The sequence below is a fragment of the Dendrobium catenatum genome, unplaced genomic scaffold, assembly GCF_001605985.2.
Source record: "Dendrobium catenatum unplaced genomic scaffold, ASM160598v2 fragScaff_scaffold_231, whole genome shotgun sequence".
Taxonomy (NCBI): Eukaryota; Viridiplantae; Streptophyta; class Magnoliopsida; order Asparagales; family Orchidaceae; genus Dendrobium; species Dendrobium catenatum.
This window is the reverse complement of record NW_021318693.1, coordinates 4,047,379-4,066,523: the sequence shown is the minus strand read 5'-3', so window position 1 is coordinate 4,066,523 and position 19,145 is coordinate 4,047,379. Positions and strand designations below refer to the sequence as shown.

General features: G+C 36.1%; 1 protein-coding gene across 1 annotated transcript; it reads left to right on the top strand.

The window, feature by feature from the left end:
* Nucleotides 1-407: 407 nt before the first annotated feature.
* LOC110098001 (protein DWARF 53-LIKE) lies at nt 408-9,612 on the top strand. The gene is made up of 3 exons (XM_020824697.2): nt 408-1,837; nt 6,921-7,167; nt 7,389-9,612. The coding sequence occupies exons 1-3, from the start codon at nt 504-506 to the stop codon at nt 9,327-9,329; spliced, it is 3,522 nt and encodes a 1,173-aa protein (XP_020680356.1). The 5' UTR covers nt 408-503; the 3' UTR covers nt 9,330-9,612.
* The last annotated feature ends 9,533 nt before the right edge of the window (nt 9,613-19,145 follow it).

Below are 19,145 nucleotides of genomic sequence, written 5' to 3'. Positions count from 1 at the left end.
CCAATACCGAGCAATACCGAGTAATACCGAGCAATATTGAGAAAATCTCGGCATTGCTCGGTATTGGTCTTCACATAATGGTATTTCTCCTTATTGCCGAGCAAAATCGACCAATGCCGATCAAATACCGAGCAATACCTAGCAATACGCGAACATAGCAATCTCGGCTCCGTTCCGGGTCGGGGTTGTCGGGCCGCGTGGTAAATAGTAAGAACACGTGACACTATTTTACTGACGTCTGAACATAGAGCTACATCAGGTGACCGGACCAAATAAAAGTTCCAGTATATTAAAGAAATTTACTTGTTTGAAAAGCCTCTACTTCTCCTCCACCGCGGCACACCAGACCCCCCTTCCCCCACCATCTCCCTCCACCACCACCACCAACAACAAGTGGCTTCCTTGGCCCCGCCGACAGGGACTCCTCTTCTCCTCAGCAGCGTCCCCCACCTCCTCTCCTGGCCCCACCGCCCTTTCACCCCCAACTAAATATAATCTATCATATGCCCTTCTTTCCCTCTCGATTTTTATATTCCGACACCGCCTCCTCCCCTGCCGCCGGCGATCTTTCCATTCCTATCACCCCGATTTCCCAATATTATATTCTTACTATATTTTTTCACCAGCTTAAATTCCTCGGTTCATGGTGTCTCGCTATGCCGACACCGGTTAGTGCCGCGCGCCAGTGCCTCGCCAGCGATTCTGCTTCCGCCCTGGACGCCGCCGTCGCAGCGGCTCATCGCAGATCCCACGCTCAAACGACCTCCCTCCACGTCGTCTTTGGCCTCCTTTCCTCCACCTCCTCTTCCCCTTCCCCTTCGCTCCTCCGCGACGCTCTTACTCGTGCTCGCAGCTCAGCGTACTCGCCACGCCTCCAGTTCAAAGCTCTCGATCTCTGCTTCAGCGTCGCTCTTGATCGTCTGTCCTCCTCTTCGGTCTCCGAGGGTGATGAGCCCCCGGTCTCCAACTCGCTCATGGCGGCCATCAAGCGCTCGCAGGCAAACCAGCGGCGCCATCCGGATACGTTTCATTTGTACCAACAACAGCAGTCGGCTGCGGGGAACACGTCGCAAGCGTTTGCCGGTGTCAGGGTCGAGCTGCAGCAGCTGGTTCTCGCAATCCTCGATGACCCGATTGTGAGCCGGGTGTTCGGCGAGGCGGGATTTCGGAGCTGCGATATAAAGCTTGCTATCCTGCGCCCGCCGCCACCGATTCTTCGATTCCCCCGCCCTGCCCGATGCCCTCCGCTCTTCCTCTGCAATTTCTCTGCTAGCGAAGGGTTCGGATTTCACTTGCCGCCACACCTCGCCGCCGACGCTGGCGACGAGAACTGTCGGCGAATCGCTGAGGTCATTGTAAGAAAGAACGGCGCCGCCCGAAATCCGATGCTAGTCGGCGTTGGCGCGGCTGAGGCGGCAGGGGACTTTGTTCGAACAGTTGAGCGGCAGAATTGGGCGGCGCTGCCTCTGGAGATTCGCGGTGTTAGGCTTCTGAGCGTTGAGAGGGAGCTTAGCAGCGGGGATAAGGAGGTGATTTGTGCGAGGATGGAGGAGTTGGGAAAAGAAACCGATGAGCCTGGGGTTGTTGTCAGCGTTGGGGATTTGAACGGTTTGGTGGAGGGGACTGAGGATGCCACAAATTGTTTGGTTTCGGAGCTGACGAAGGTTCTGGAGTTGCGCCGGGCGAGTTTGTGGGTGATGGTGTGGTCGGCGACTTACGAGACCTACTTGAAGTTCTTGTCCCGTTATCCGCTGGTTGATAAGGTCTGGAACTTGGAGTTGCTGCCCATCACTTCTCACAGAACTGGAATGGGCGGATTGCAGCCAAAACCTCCAAGGTTAGTTTATTGACAAGCATTTTCACCGATTTTGCTTCTTGCTTTCTTTGATCTGCGGTGACCTTTTAAAGAATAAAAATATGCGCAGCGGGGACTAAATGATTTGGTAAATTTTGATTTTTTTCAATTGTAATGTTTGGATGTTTCAGGTTTCAGTATTTGAGTTTGCTTTGTTCATCTATGAAGTTTGCTCTGTTCATTCCTAGCCAAAATGTTTGTTGTTTCACTTTCAGAGAGCTTAAGAGTTAGCTTGTTGGATTTTGATTGCCAAGATTGTACAGCTTTATGAATCTATAGAGAAAGGTTTTTAAGATTTTAAAAGACTTTGTTTTGTAAATTCTACTTTTTGAATAGATTTAGAGTTATAGTTCTGCTATTCAATGCTACATAGTCTTCTTTTACGTGGGTTCCACATTTAACTGTGCAGCTGTGCTAAATGCTCCTGTTTTACCTTGCAAAAGCTATTTGCAGATTGTTTTGGCGAAGTTGCTTGCTTATTCTGTCTGTTCTAGCTTTTTTGGAAATATAAAATGATTGATTGATTACCTATTGTTGATGAAGGAAAATATAAAATGCACAATGTAAAACATTAAGGTTGTTTGGTTTGTAGTGGAAATTTTGTCGTGAAAACAAAAAGGTTATTCACGTCACCTCAACGAAAGGATATGGCTTGTAGGAGAAAAAATGACATCTTTCATTTCAAACTTCAGAAGTGATTAGCAAATTTGGCCACATTTAGTGGATTTTATTGAGGGGTTGATTAAAAGATGGGTTTTGTAGAGTACAGGCTGAAACTTGCATCAAAAGAAAGTTATTTTTCAACATTTCTATTTTCTTGCACCTCTTTTGCCACCAATCAAACTATGTCTTGTTTTTGACGTTTGATCTGTTTAATGAGGTCATATTGCAGTTACCTCATGTTCAGTGCTATTTTTGGGCTGGAGTCCCCATCAATATGATATTTGAATTATTACTTGGCCTAACACACATCTATGGTAACTGGAAATATGCAAGCTGCTCTCATATATTTTCAAAAAATGAAAAAAAAAAAAAAGACTAAGGCTTCGTTTGGGACGGCTTTTTTACTGCTTCTTAAAGCGACTTTTTAGTATAAAATTTTTAATTTTTATACTAAAAAGTTATTTTAAGAAGCAAAAAGAAAGCCGTCCCAAACAAAGCCTAAAAGTTGCTTTACATAGGCTCATATCTCTGAGATGGAACTGTTGCTATATCTCAATTAGCTCATATATCTGAGGTGGAACTGATGATATATCTCAAGTCATGTGGATTTTTAAAGGAGCTATACATAGATCGTATCGCTAACCTTTTAAGAAGTTTAGGTAAGAATAATGTGAATATGATTCGTGTGAGCGATCGAGAAGACTGCATAATTAAATTCAGAAGCCGTAATGGTTTAATAGATTTAGGTTAACATAAACTTCCACAAATTTCATTTACTATCTTGGGAAATATCCTTTCATTTTCTTTATGGAGCATAGAATTGTGCTTCTATTTTTGAAGTCACGTTAATGCATCACAAAAAAATAAATAAATAAATAAAATAAAATAAAAACCGTTAATGCATATGCATCACAAAAGTTTAAAAGAAAATAGCTCTAATTCAAATTTCCTTATAATATATGTTCAAGTGACCATATTTTCTATATTACCAAATGATTTTTTTAGTTTTTTTCTTTGGTGGGTTATATTTTTTGTACAATTCACTAATTTTTTAAGAAAATGAACCTAAACTTCCATATTCGTATCAATACTATACGCATGCACTTTTCATCCGGATGTAGATGATGTTCACCGTTTAGCTTACATTCTTCTTTTAATTTAGTTGTGTATCTTAAAGTGCTCGAAGATCAATTGGCACATAAATAACATAATAGAATATTTAATCATGATAATTTGTGTAACGGATGGAAGTAAACCACGTAATAAAACAAACAAAAAAATATAGAAATGCAGCGGAAAGTAAAGAACATCAGGATTTAATGTGAAAAAACCCGAAACCGGGAAAAAATCATAGCACCACAATAAGAAATACACTATGAAAATCGGGAGAAATTTGTATATATCTCTTTTCTCTCTCTTTCTCTCCTTGCTACTCTTCTTTCTTACATCATTCTTACATAAGAACAAACAAAGAGATACAATACTTACCACCAAGGGACGACACCCTGAAGAAAAACGAGAAAGAAAAAATGTCCAGCCAGCCTCGGAGCGTTGCAGTACTAGTTTGGAGTGCCACGGAGCTCAATGCTCTGTCTCCAATCTGCTTAACAGCGCTGAAATGCCAAATCTTGAGCATTGCAGAGCTCTTTTCACTGTCTTTTCTCCAAGCAAACTATGCAGTATCAGGGCACGCGGGTACACAACGTCGGGTTGCTCTGGTACACAACATTGGGTCGTATTGCGAAAAAATTTGGGGAGGACCTCCCACACCCCCAACGAGCATGATAAATTGAGTTGAAGTCTGTAGCAACAGTATAACCCGATTGATCAACACAATTAGATCCCACACAAACTAACAATTTGAATTGTTGTTATATTGAAATGTGGCTTCCTTTTTTGTATGGAGTTGATTAGCATTTAAATTAGAGGGGGAAAATGCCTTGGCCACAAGTTTATTACTTTGGGAGAAATCACAAATTAGAGGGAAAAATTTCTCTACACCCGATTTGATGCCCGATAAGTTTCTGCTCATCTAGCATCTAATTATCGATCGACTTTTACACATTTGAACTCCAACCTCGATCTGTATCACTTGACCAACTATTGTTTATTTTGTATGCATCACTCCATTAACTTTTGCCATCATACCTGCATTGCCCAACCCTTCTTATCAATAATTTTCCACCAACCTCCCTCACAAATGACAATTAGGCCTTCATCAATAATGTTACCCTGATTATCCTCTTTGACACCAAGCCGACCTTCATCATGGACACCAAGATGGCTTTCCTTGCTGATGATCCACTGTAGCAGCCAGGTCCATACAAGTAAAAACTCCTAAGCTACCACAACCAAGTCACAAAAACCTTCATGATCCTTTCTTTTGTTGTAGATTTTTTATGACACTTCTTTTGTTAGATTTGTGTGGAATCTGATTGTATTTATCAATTGAGTTGTATTGTTGCCCCAGACTCTCGATTCCATCAGTCGAGCTCATTGGGGGTTGTAGGGGGTCCTACCCCTGCTTGGGTTTCTGGTGCTTTGCACCTAATTTTTTTTCCCCGTACAACCGCACAACACTATGACGTTGTATTGTCTTAATGGAGGCAAACAAAAAATGGAGTATCGCAACTCTTCAAATCCCGACTTCGCGGAGCTACTACTCAACCAAGACAGAGAGTGAAGCGTTGCAATGCTCTAGACCCCAACGCTACGGCTTTGTTAGACAAACTAAAGCCTGAGAGTGGAGCGATGCTCCAAACTTGGCGCCGCGATGTTGCGAGACAGGCTGGGTAATTTTCTTTCTCATTTTTCTTGAAGGTTTGCATCCCTTTGTGATTTTAATGTGTTTTCTCTTTGTTATTTCTAGTATGAGAACGGTATAAGAGTGAACAGAGACGAGGAGAGAAAGTGAAAAGGGATCTATATATTTTTTCCCAATTTTCATAGTGAATTCCTTGGTGTGGTGTGGCTCCGTGATTTTTTCCGGTTTCGAATTTTTCCACGTTAAATCATGACGTTCTTTCTTTCCACTGCAATTTTTTATTTCTTGTTTGTCTCACTATGTGTCTTTACTTCCCCAACATCTTTAAAATTTTTAAGGACGAGATTTGTAACTGTCAGTTATGATAGTAGTTCTTTAAATGTCATTTAATTATTATGGACACCTTCATTTTTGAATTTGCAACATTTTGTTGTTCTCATGTTGGGTGTAAAGGACCATTAACTGTTTGAGAGATATGTTGTGACACAAACACAAGAGGGTTGCTTGGTTTCAAGATGTGGCTTAAACCTTGTTAATCTCAAGATGCCTAGCTCAGTTTGACTAGATAGAATATGTTGGTAGTTCACGTAGTTATCTCCCATCACACAAGGACAACAAGTAGAAACACATATACATCGATTGAATAACTAAAATGCATTTAGATGAAACCCTGTAACAATTCAATTTTGACGGACTTTGAATCCTAAAGATGCTGATTGGAATTCATTGGGCTGAATTGTATACTTTCAGATTCTATCAAATATGCTAACAACAGCAACAACAACGTTAAGCTTTTATCCCACTATGTTGGTTAAGCTACATCAAGCCTTTATCCAACATGCGAAGGCTAGAAAAATTCTCTCTCTAATGAATTGAGAATTTGATATTCATCAAATAAATCTTGGTACACTGGATAATTATTACTCTTTTTACAAAGTAAAGCATGAATCATGAACGATGACTTTGTTTTCTTTATTTTATGTGAAAAATAAATTTATTGTGTTTGTGGGGATGTGAGGTATTTATGAAGTCAAATTAATATTAATTTTTAATCACATCCAACTAAATGATGGAGATAGTAAATTTCATTATTTTCTGGAACATGTTTGCTATATTTAAGCAACCAAATGGACTCTTATGATATTTTCTTTGTATTATGAATTCTTTCATGTCTGCCATCTTACCTTTCAGGGGAAAAAACCCTAGTTTTCCTTGACAACTGCTGCTGAAGAAACAAAATCAAAAAAGAAATACTTGTAGATTGGACTGATTGAACTGCTTTGTATTCCGAAAGAAATATAGAAACTTTATTTCCTAATTGGATGTGAATAGTCGGGATTGATGGTTTACACCTTCATAAGTATCACAGTTTTCCAGCATTTCTTTATAGCTTAGCAAGTTGATGGTTGTTTAAACCCTGACCCTGAGTTTTGATGGTTGCTAAGTATTCATATATCTTTAACAGATATTTGAGGAAGTTCTCTCCTTAATGATGATCCTTATTATGTTTCTAGAAGCAACACATTGTTCACAATATTTTGTTGGTTATTGCAAACCTGAATCATAATGTGCATTGCATTAAATAATATGTTTCTCGATATCCGGTGTTATAAGAGTTTTGGTTCATTATGTGTGCAGCTTGATGAACTCATTTGTCCCATTTGGCGGTTTATTTCCGCAAGCTTTTGAATCAAACGGAAAATTAAATAATCCATCTCAGTCAATACCTCGTTGCCAGATCTGTAACGAGCAGTACGAGAAAGAGGCTACAGTTTTTTTAAAGGGAAACGACACTTCACTTGAAGACCCAGAAAAAGCTGTCTTACCTTCTTGGCTGCAAAAAGCTGATGCAGTTGGCATCAAAGAAGGATTTGATCTCCCTAAGGTGCGGCTTCTGTTAAATATTTTTCCTGTTCTAAATTTTGGTGGAAGCTTTTGAGAACTCATTTTTATCTATTTCTGTTGTTCATACAACTTACCCAGATATTAACTTTTGATAGGCCATTGTGATAATTATTTGCAAATTCTCAATGGATTTAGTTCATATTCAATTTCCAACTTTATTTTCCGATTTGCTTTAAGTCGATCTACTTTAACCCTTTACAGGTTAAAGATGACAAATTTGTTTCAAATGCTAAAATTATTGACTTGCAAAAGAAGTGGAATGAATACTGCCAGAATGTCCATCGACATTCCCATATAGTGGAGGCAAAAAACTACCAGGTGATTCCTCACTTGGCTGGTATTCCATATATTTCTGATACAGCAAATTTCAGTAAGAGTGTCACAAACCCCATAATACCTAAAAGCCAAAACAACTTTGGAAATGCAATCTCTATGTCAGTGAGTGGTGTGGCAAAAACCACCACTTCCAACAGCCAAAGCATCTCAGTTCCTTTTGTTGTAAAACCTTCACACATAGATTTGACACCTAATCTTCATGACAAGCTTTCAAAAGTTGAACCAGTTTTGGCTGGAGGTTTCCAATCTCATCAAACTGCTCAGTCAGATTTGGGCATTCAGGATGGCCATACTTCTCCATCTTCTGTAACCTGTGTGACAACAGAATTGGCTTTAGGTGCTGCTAACAACTATTTCTCTCTGGAAGGAAGATTAGCTCCAGAGGGTTCATCTCAGTGTTCCACACCGAGAAAGATTAATGAGCCTACTCAATGTCTTTCAAGAGTTCATTTTCATGCTTCTTCTCCCCCTTCTTTTCACAATACCCCTGCCAAAGGTTCTTATATATTTCAAAAGTTTGATGCAAGCAATTATAAGGCATTCTATACAAGCCTAGTAGCTAAAGTTGGTAGGCAAGAAGAAGCATTGTGGGAGATTAGTGAAGCCATTATTCAGTGCAAAACTAGAAATGAAAAGCATCATGGCCCGAGCATGAGAGGTGCCATCTGGCTGAGTTTTCTTGGCCCTGATAGGGCTGGAAAAAAAATGGCAGCCCTGGCTCTTGCTGAGTTGATATTCGGCTGCAAAGAAGATCTGATCTGCATTGATCTTGCTTATGATGATGATAGTTTCTGCCATGGCAGTGTTATTGATCAAAAAGGTTTAAAGAACTGCAACGATAGTTTCAGGGGGAAGACGATTATTGATCGCATTGCTATGGAGATAAGCAAGAAGCCATTGTCTGTTTTCCTCCTTGAAAACGTGGACAAAACTGACTTGCTAGCCCAGAACAGCTTATCCAATGCCATTCGTACTGGTAAGTTTTCTGATTCTCATGGGAGAGAAGTTGGCATCAATAACTCCTTTTTTATAACTACTGCAAAAGATCTTCCCGGGAAGGCTCACTCCCCCATTAAAGAGAATATCAGCTTTTCTGAGGAAAGGATTTTATCATCTGAGCGATGGAAAATGAAGATTTTGGTCGAGCCCCTCTTAGATCATGAGTTTTTCCACTGCATCCCAAATTCCAAAGTATCAGTTATATCAAGACAAGAATCCAAGAACAATCCTGTACCTCCATGCACAGTATTTATAAGCAAAAGAAAGCTGGATTTTTCCGGTAAGCACCAATGCCAGGATGAATACTCTACATCAATAAAAAGGCCACATAGAAGTTCAGCCATTGATCTGGACTTGAATCTTTCTGCTGAGGAGCTGGACCAAAATGGAGACTGCAATAGTAGCAGCGATAACACTTCTATATCAGATAATTCTCAAGGCTGGTTAGAGGAATTTCTTAATCTGATGGATAAAACGGTTTGCTTCAAGCCCTTTGATTTCGATTCCCTTGTTGCTTATGTACTGAAGGAAATCAGTAGGGGCTTCTGCAGCAACTTTGGATCAAATAATATGCTTGAGATTGATGAAAAGGTCATGGAGCAGATTCTTGCAGCCACATTGTTCATGAGAAGTAAAAGCGATTTGGGTGTTTGGATTGCAGAAGTGCTTTGCAAGAGTCTCAGTGAGTTGAGACAGAGACATAAGCTCCCAGATTGTTCTGTTGTGAAGCTAGTTGCAAATCAGGAATTGCTGATTGAAGAGAGAGAACTCGGTATGTTCCTTCCTTCAAATATTAGTTTGGAATGACTTCAACAGATAGGTGTAATTAGTTGTAATTATGTATAATCTGGCATTAGGGTTTATGCTGTATTAGAATTCTCATCATTTCAGCGCATATAGAATAGAATATCCTTTTTGAGTTGCAAACAGATGATGGTTCACATCCTTCACTGAGAATAAATGAATATATGGCTTTCTGTTGTATATGGAAAATCATTTGATTCCATGTGAAATGTGTTATTGTAAGGTGGCTTAGGAATTCTACTAGAATTTAATAAGAATGCTAAGATGAGAGGTTCTGTAGGTTTGAGTTATGCCTTCATTTTTCATTTTATTTTATGAATTTATAATCATTGAATTTATTTTAAAATAAGTTCATTATTCATTAAATTAATTCATTTTTATGTTATATTTATCTCACAATAAATTCAATGAATTTGAAATCTATTGTGGCCTAAATTTTCAATATTTTTTTCTTATTTATATCTACTTATTATTTAGTACATTATTCATTTGATGCTCTAATATGCTCATTGAAGAGTATTTATACTATTGAAAAATGACTCCAAGGCACATTTATTAACTACCAAAAACTATAATACTTATCACAAATTCATGGTTATTAAGGCTTCGTTTGGGACAATTTTTTTTATTGCTTCTTAAAACGGCTTTCTAGTTTAAAAATTAAAATTTTATAATAGAAAGCGGCTTTAAGAAGCAGTAAAAAAAATTGTCCCAAATAAAGCCTAAGATTCACTAACTCCATCTAAAGATCCATTTATTGACCCTAGCACTTTCTCCTACTCCCCTAAATTGCCTTAAGCAATATTATATTTACTTAGCTTAGATTCATTTCACTTCAATAAATAGACAACCAAATTTACTCTAAGTGCCTATTTCTTTCCACTTCTTATGTATTTTGATTTAGGTACATTTGGAAGCACTTTCTTATTGCATTTTAAGGCTTTGTTTGGGACGGCTTTTTTACTGCTTTCTAAAACGGAGTTTTAGTACAAAATTTTTTATTTTTAACTAAAACTCCGTTTTAAAAAGCGATAAAAAAGCCGTCCCAAACAAAGCCTAAATAAACTTTTTTTAACAAAAATTAATTTTTGTAATGAAAAGCTGCTTTGAGAAGCAGAAAGAAAGTCGTCACAAATGAAGCCTTAGTTGAAAGCCATTTGAATTGAAACCAAACTACAATAAAAAAACATATTCAAGGATAAGACAAAGCATCTTAATAAGTACTATATAATAAATCTTTTGAAATTTTTGGCTCTTCTTATGTTACTAACCATTATCCCAATTAATATCTATTAAGAGAAGCTTGCTTTGTCTCAACACTATATATATAAAGACTCTTACTACTATCTCACATAGCAATTAAAAGGATGTAAGAAAGTGTCCTTTAAAACTACAAGACCTCTAACTAAGCAAACCTCAATAATGATGCATAATTTTTAAAATTTGACATTTTAAGATACTTTCTTATAATGTGTTAAGTTGTATAAAAGATAATGTTAGGTGTGTTATAAAGAATAAGTTCCTTATGATATGAGTATAAATTGAAATTAAATAACTTTTAAGATTGTGAAATGTTTCATAAAAAGATAATGACCAAACAACCTAATAACTCTCTATTATGATACTTATTAACATCATATTTTGAAGGCTTCATTTTTTTTAATAGTCGTACATCTAATGTAACATAATATAAGAGCATAATGCTCTATATCATTAAAAAAAATGACCAACCAAAAACCTCTTAAATAATTTAAGAAAATAGTGGATAATCTATTAATATTTTTAAAGTTTAAAAATTGATTAATAATTTATAAAGTTTAAAATATAAATAACAAATATCTATCTACATTAGCAAGTCAAATTCTAATAATATGAAATGGTGTTATGTTATCACATGAATAAGATGACTATTAAGAATATGCATCCAATATCATGATTAAATGCAACTTCAATTAGTTATAAGGTGTGATAGTTATCTTGAAGATTAATCTATGAATAGGATACCACCAACTCAAAATTAAGTAACATAATGTGTTGAAATATCTTTTCAAATGAGCAGTGACCACTACAAATTTCTTGTGAAGTTGTATGGGCTGACAAACTTTCTAGCATTTTTAAGACAAACTCTCTATCAATATTTATGGACTTGATGAAAAGTATTGTGCTCATGGGCGCACCCATGCTCATCTCAGGGTGGGCAAATGCCCACCCTCAAAAAAAAAAAAAGTTATTATTATTATTAATTTAATTAACTATAATTTTGCCCACCCTGAAAAATGAGGCTGGATCCGCCACTGATTGTGCTCCTACAATGATGCTTCCTTATAGGGATTAGGATTTGTGTTAATGCAAAAAAGATAGATGAATGTCTACACTTCTAGATAAATCAAATCAATCAGAAGGACTGCCTAATTAACTTACAATTTGGACTTCGTTTGGGACGGCTTTCTTATTATTTCTTGATACAATTTTTTAGCACAAAAATTAAAACTTTTGTACTAAAAAGTTATGTTAAAAAGCAATAAGAAGACCGTCCCAAATAAAGCCTTGCTCTCAAGCCGTGGGTGCAACATTTATCCTTCATAAAATTCATGATTAAATGATGAATATCAGGTTAATATTATATTGTAATTATATGAGTCAGTATAAGGCCCCTCATGTTAGAGACAGCCAAGAGAAAATATAACACCATAGCCTCAATTGATAAAGGATATTTAAACAATTTTAAGTTGTTTAGGGTTGATAAAAGAAATACTAGACATAAGATAGTGCACTTCAAGTTATAAATTGAGCATTCCTTAATGTTAGCTTAATAAAGGGGATCCAAATATTTTTAAAATGATGGGTAGAAACTTTGAGATCGAATTTTCTTAGGAAAATAGATTATAATATTGTAATTAAGTAAATTTTACTCAATATATTGGGAAAAATGAAAAGGTAAGTCATATAATCAATTTAACATGTTAAGAAACTAATTGTTTAGTTATCTATGAGATAACAAAGTCAATTTTTTATGATTTATTGAATAACTTACTTATTTGTTGAGAAAAGTCAATGTTTTAAAAATCGGATCGGACCAACCAATTTACCGGCCGGTCCAAAATTATATAAAAACCACATTATACATGAACCTATTGTTCAATTGATTAACCAACGAACCACTGTCACTTTCAAAAACCAATCTGGCTAGTATTTAATTAGATGAAATAATTTAATAAATTTATTATTAAATATTTTACTTAATAAATTAATTTAAAATTTATATATTTTGACTAAACAAGCATAAAAAATGCTTTATCAACTATGTTTTATCACATACCATATGGCTTCTTAAGACAAAAAGCTTATATATACAAAAATAATGCTAACATATTTTGTCTAGATGATGTGGGACTAAAAATTAAAGTGAAGTTCTCAAGTTCACTATACATATACCACATATTTTTATATTTTTTAATTAAAATTTAATGATGCAAATAATATTGAATTTTTATCTATTATTTTATCATTTTATTTAATTATCATTTTTTAATTTTTATCTATATTTTAATAATAAATAATATAATATGAATATAAATACAATTTTATAATATCAATTTTGTATACATTTCATAGGTATAAATTATTTCTAAACATATAAAATAATTTAGAAATAATTTATATTTAATTTTAAAATATACATGTAAAGTAATTTTAAACTGGTCAAATCGTTAATTATATTGTTTATAAAGTGTGATTTTAAACCTCCAACTCATTCTTAGTTTGGATATCCGATATGTATGATATGATGGATTTGTGTTTAAGCTTAAGATTAGATTTTCATATTATTATATTAATTTTATTAACTTTTAATAATTTTATTATTTATTATGTCATTCGGCTCGACCCCTATTGAACCGGCCAAACCGTGAACCTCTCCTTCTTTCGATTCGTTGTTCGGTCTAGTTTTCACAAACTTGGGTTTAACTTCTTTTTACTTAAGGGTTTTCACAATATCATTCAATTAAGAAGTAAAATCTTAAACATCTATGTGTCTTTTATTGTAATAGTTGAAATTTCATTAAGAAACTATGTACTTAAGCGTGCTCATCCAAGAGAAACCTGTGAGGCCATTAGTCCAAAGAGGATGATACCTTACTAGCTAAGAATTTGGGCTATGACAAATGTCACATGCATCGTTGCGGCGTTAGGTCATATAGGTCCCGCGGTGCTAGGTACTAAGCAATATTTTTACATATAATTAAATATCACTTAACACCACCACCATCCCTCCCCCATTCTCACTTGCTTGTTGGAAAGGAGTCGTAGAAAGGAAGAAAGGAGAGGGATAAGATAGAGAAGATTGATCGAGGTATTTTTGTTTTCTGGTTCTATTTTAGTTTCCTTTTACCCTTTAAATGGTGTTAAGTACACACTTTTTCCTAAACATGTTATATATTATATTTGAGCTAATATGCATATATTATGGTGTAATTAATTATTACATTTAATAAAAATATTTCAAAAAATTTAAAAGAATTGAATAAACTAAAATATATATTTAACATTTAATTAAAACAAAAATATTTTTTATATAACCGGACGGTTCTTTCCAAACCGAACTAGTTCACCGGTTGAACCGCCGGTTCAATTTGGTTTGGTCCAGTTCGATGCGAAGTCACTCGACCGGATCGGTAAACCGACCAGTTCACTGTTGAACCAGTAGAACCGGCCAGACCGTTCTGGTTTTCAAAACATTAGCTAAACTCTTAAACATTAAACGTTGAGGTGTCTTTTGGTATGAGTTGTGTGATATCATGTCATATCGAGTTAGGTTGTGACACCCTCCATCCACAGTCGCAATGCTGACTACAGTTCCGCTTCCGACCTCAAAGTCGCAAGCTGAACTACGATCGCCTCTGACCTTCCGTTATCCCTAATCTAACTAAATGAACAGACGCAACTTTCTCTTGAGAATGACTCCCTTTTCATTGATTTTTTCTTTCTAACTCAACTTGGTATGTGCTCTATATGATACAATGAGCCCAAGGCCATGTTCCCCAATAAAAGCCACAATTTGTAAATCGACACTAAACACAAGCGGAATCATTCAACTGGGCCAAGCCCCGTTCGATTTTTTTTTTCTTTTGAGATTTTCAATGGTAAAATTTAGTGTCATTTATAAACTCTCCATGTCCCTCTCTCTAATATATGTTTTTGTAATTGGACTTCGTACAAAGCCTTGATGCCTAAATTATATTCTCTCTCTAACCATCTTGGTGAAATTCTAGCCACAATAAGAATAAATGATGTGATAAATAAATGTATTCATGTACGATTACATACTCCTATCAATAACATACACAGCGTTTAATCGATGGATGAATCTATGATGCACCGACACTTACTCCTCAAGAGGCCGGCAGTCCGACACCGTGTCTGCGCATGACACCCATCCGACACTCCGTCTGACACGGTCGGACAAGCCTGAAAAACTTTTGCCGATTAAAAAAAATATTAAAAACTAATTGGACACGCGTGTCCGACACCGCGTATCATTAAATATTTTAATTTTTTAAAATATATAGTTTCTTATCAGTTTGGTGAGCATTTAAACTAAATTTCTTATTTCCTATCCCACAACACATAAGATCAACATCTGCATTTAATACCAATTCATCAAAATTTCATTTTTCATTTTCCTTTGGCAGTGAATAGCTTATAACCCCAACACAAAGTTCAACAAGAATTAGGGAAGAAATAAATATAAAAGTTAGATGAGAGAAGCAGAATTAGTAATCAACAATATTATAAGAAGAATTCTTATAGAAGCTTTTAAACTGCTAACAATTTTGAAAATGATAGCTGGGCTACTTTCTCACAGTTAAAGAATTTTTACAATATGCCAAGCAACCGCCATAGTAGCAATGAAACCAAGATTAGTCTCTCCATGCGACTCCTCAAATTGAGAGGTGTGGCAATTAGTACCGCTCCGCGTGTCCGGATTCATCGGACATCCATCAAGACCGCACCACGTCACCCAAATCCACCGGGCCCCTGGGGTGTATTTAGGTGACGTGGCAGCCGTCTGGATGGATTCGCGGACGGCCCGGTGACCAAGAAGTAATAATTCGCCAAAAATTTGAGAGCTGCTCTCTCAAACCCCTTATAATATTTCCTAACAATTGTTATTTTCAGCATGAACAAAAAATACAACAAATAAATACTAAACTTGGCACCATTAGAAATAATCTTCTCCATCCTTACATTCTCTACCCAGCCAGGAAAATCAGATATCTACTTTTGAGCAAAATCTCACACATTGCTGCAACCAGACCCATTATCAATTTTCATGTTTTAGTTCTGAACTGAGACTTAGTTTCTTTGATGACGGCCTTTCTTACTTCTTCTTAAATAGCTTTATAGTACATAAATTTTTAATTTTGTATTAAAGAAGCTGCTTTAATAAAATAGAAAGATCAGCAAGAAGCCCTCCCAAACGAAGACTGAGAGTGCCAAAATTTAACACTTTGGCTTTCATCTTGAATTCTATCCGCAATGCCTGATATCTTGATTTAATTTGAAAGGGCATCCTGAGCCATAAGGCTCTGTGTTTGCAGTTCCCATGTTGGTGCTTCTACGCAATGCCTTGACCAGATCTGAGATCCGTTAAAGCCACAGTTCAGCCAGTTTCTCTTTTGCAAAAATCTGTCAAATCAAACGCCACTCTTTTCCTAAGCTCTCCGGAGCAAGTCCTTTGAAAAAGAAGAATTGCCTCCTTGAAAGGCCATAGCTCCTTTAGCTTTTTCAGCCGGGCTTTTTCAGAAGTCTGATGTTGGGAATTAAGTGTTAAAAGCGCTTCAACACTGGCTAACTGCACGTCAACGTTTTCATCATCCATCAGAATCATCAGCTCTTGGATTGCATTTGCTTCGCAGAGACAGAAAGAAACTACCACGTCAGTGCACACCACACTATGAAAACGGGCATTGGGTAAGGAACCATAGAGGCTTTGCCACAAAGCAAGACAAATGAGCGAAGCAGCCGCGAGTAGGAGCTTGAAGTTCCTGAGTCTCCTACTTGCAGATCGAAAGGCTAGCTGATTCAGATAGGTACTATCAAACAAGAGCTCCAATAGACGTTTGCTCTGTACCTTGAAATGGTTATGAGTTGTCCAGGAAAATGGCCATGAAGTGAGTTTCTTGAATTTAGGGATATTATTTTTGGGTATGATTCCTTGGCATAGGTGTAGAAGGAGACCGAGAAGACCTTCTTTCATGTTTCTAGCTTCCTTGAGTTTTTTCCAAGAGAATTGGAATTCTGCATCTTAACCTGACTGGCTGACCATGTCAGAAGATCGGACCTAGATGTTTATCACCTCCACTGTCCGGAAACTGAAGGTTTGAAAGAATACAAGCAATATCAGTTTTTCAACCAAGCTGGCATTGAGCATTCAGTAATATTTCTCTTTGAGAAATGAAAGTTTTCCTGAAGCCCCTGAACTCTTCAAGAGTAAATTGCCCCCATTTTATTCTGATAATAGACTCAGAAGCTTTATAAGAATGAGCTCTACATGGCTCATCAGAATGCTCAAGAAATTGCAGGACTGTTTTATATGCCATTGCCAGCTTTTTATATGTGTGGCTGCCGTTCTCACTAAGAAAAAATTCAATACTGAAAAGGGACAAAAGAATGATAGAAAGCCAAAGAAGGTAATAAAAAAATCATTACGTGGAACATTACATCAATATAAGTAGCTTGCGCAAAAAGTCAAAGTCAATAGAAAATTAATGAAAAACATGTAACAAAGTTTGAATGAATGAGGGCCTTTGGGCCTTTGGAGAATCGAGGAGCTACAGTTAATCTTTGAGATTATCCTTTGACTTATTTTGCAAGAATATCATTATACACAGGAAAGGTTTTCTGTATAGTTTCAAAACCCATTGTGATAACAATCACATCCATGAATTAAAAAAAATGAAATCTAAACATTTTATCAGCTAATGCATCAACAAAAAAGTGCATTTAGGAACGAATTTAATTTCCAATGCTCATAATCCCACTGGAGCCCGCTGATCCCTAAACTAGAGAGACAATTTCCCTCCAGCCACATATTAAGAGATCACGTGATATGTTTGTTTTGTGAAAAAAAATACATAGTAAATGGATGAGTGTTGAAAGAAATTAATTATATTTGAAATATTTGAATTATTTGCAAGTGAGTTGTATAACAAATGCAGTGATTCCTTATTTTTGTTTGATTTGAAGTACAATGAATGTATATAAAGCCAAAAACAAAGTGGTGGGCAATGACTGCGAAAATGGTGAAGGCAACAATGGCAAAACGGAAAGCAACAGACTGTGAGCTGCTGGCTACGGTCAACAGCGAGCGGCAAAGTGGCAAGCGAGACGGCGAACCATATGGGGAACCGATGGTGCTCAGCAGCAGTTGGCGGTAGCCAGCAGTGCCTGTAGCAGCAATGGCGGCTTGTGGAAAAGTGAAGCCATCTTAATAATTCGTGTTGGAATTACAACAAAAAATGCTGTGAGTTTTGAATATTAAAAAATAATAAAACTACGGAGTGAATTTAGATTCGCCCAAATTTTATTCTGCATTTCCTTTTTCATCAACACCAACATTAAAAATTATTAAAACCCCTTGCATGAAATACTTTATGTTATTTTTAATCAAACCAAACAACCTCTATGCCCTCCTTACTTCTACAGGAAACTGAAAAAATAATTATAGGAATCAATAATCTTTAATTAAACAAAACCACCAATAAAAACAAATGCGAATCTTCACAAAATTAACATTTTAGGCTTAGAGAGGATGATCTCCATTTATAACCTGAATGAAAGAAAGGAAGTAAGTCTTCTTTAATAATATTTCACTTGAAAAGGTAATCGAGAGTAACCCTGGTGATAAACAAATGGCAAGAAAATTGCTAGACTAATAATTACTTATGGAATTAAGAACAACAAGAAAAAACAACATACTCGAACATTCATACGCATGGGCAATCAAGTTACGAGCATGGTAAGAGAAGTACGAGGATTCAACATTTAAATTTGATATATTGGATTTTGATTTTTATGAGCATGGTAACTTGGGAAAGTATAATGTTTGCGTTTTTAAAAAGAGGAAAAGAACCTACAAAATTCCAAAAATGAAGCTTATAAAATTGGCATATGGGACGTTCATATGGCCATACCTTATTAAGTCACTTAACCATATTTATACCTTCATTGATAACATCCACTAAAAAAGGTATATGATTATTGTTCTAAAAAATTAACTTTTTTATCGTTAAACTTCTAAAAGGTGGAAGAGCGTGGTAGAAAAAGAATTCTCTTACAAAAATAAATTCCTAAATATACAGTCATTGTAGAAGAGCATGATCAAAGAGTTTTGCGTGGCTAATGAGAACCATATGGAGGAGGAAAAGTTCTGCAAACACCACAAGCATAATGAGATTTTTTTTAGAACATGAACAGATTCTAAATGAAAAAGAAGTTTAGCAGAAATGTGCTTTATATGAAAAGATAGCGTAGTACAATTGGGAAGATGACATAAGAACTATTGCTTATCCAATTAAAGGACCCATAATTCACATGTACTAGAGCCAACCTAAAGAAGCTTGGAGTAGCAAAGGATAAACCTTTTTCGTTACCCACGTTTTTAATGACTTCTATGCATATATCAATAGCTAAATCCTAAATTTTAAAAAATTATTTCTCATTGGATTAATTTCGTTGGCAAATTTTTGATTAAGGATTTTGGAATGTTACAAAATCATAAGAATCGCCAAAAAAACAATGATGAATTTAAAGAAACTA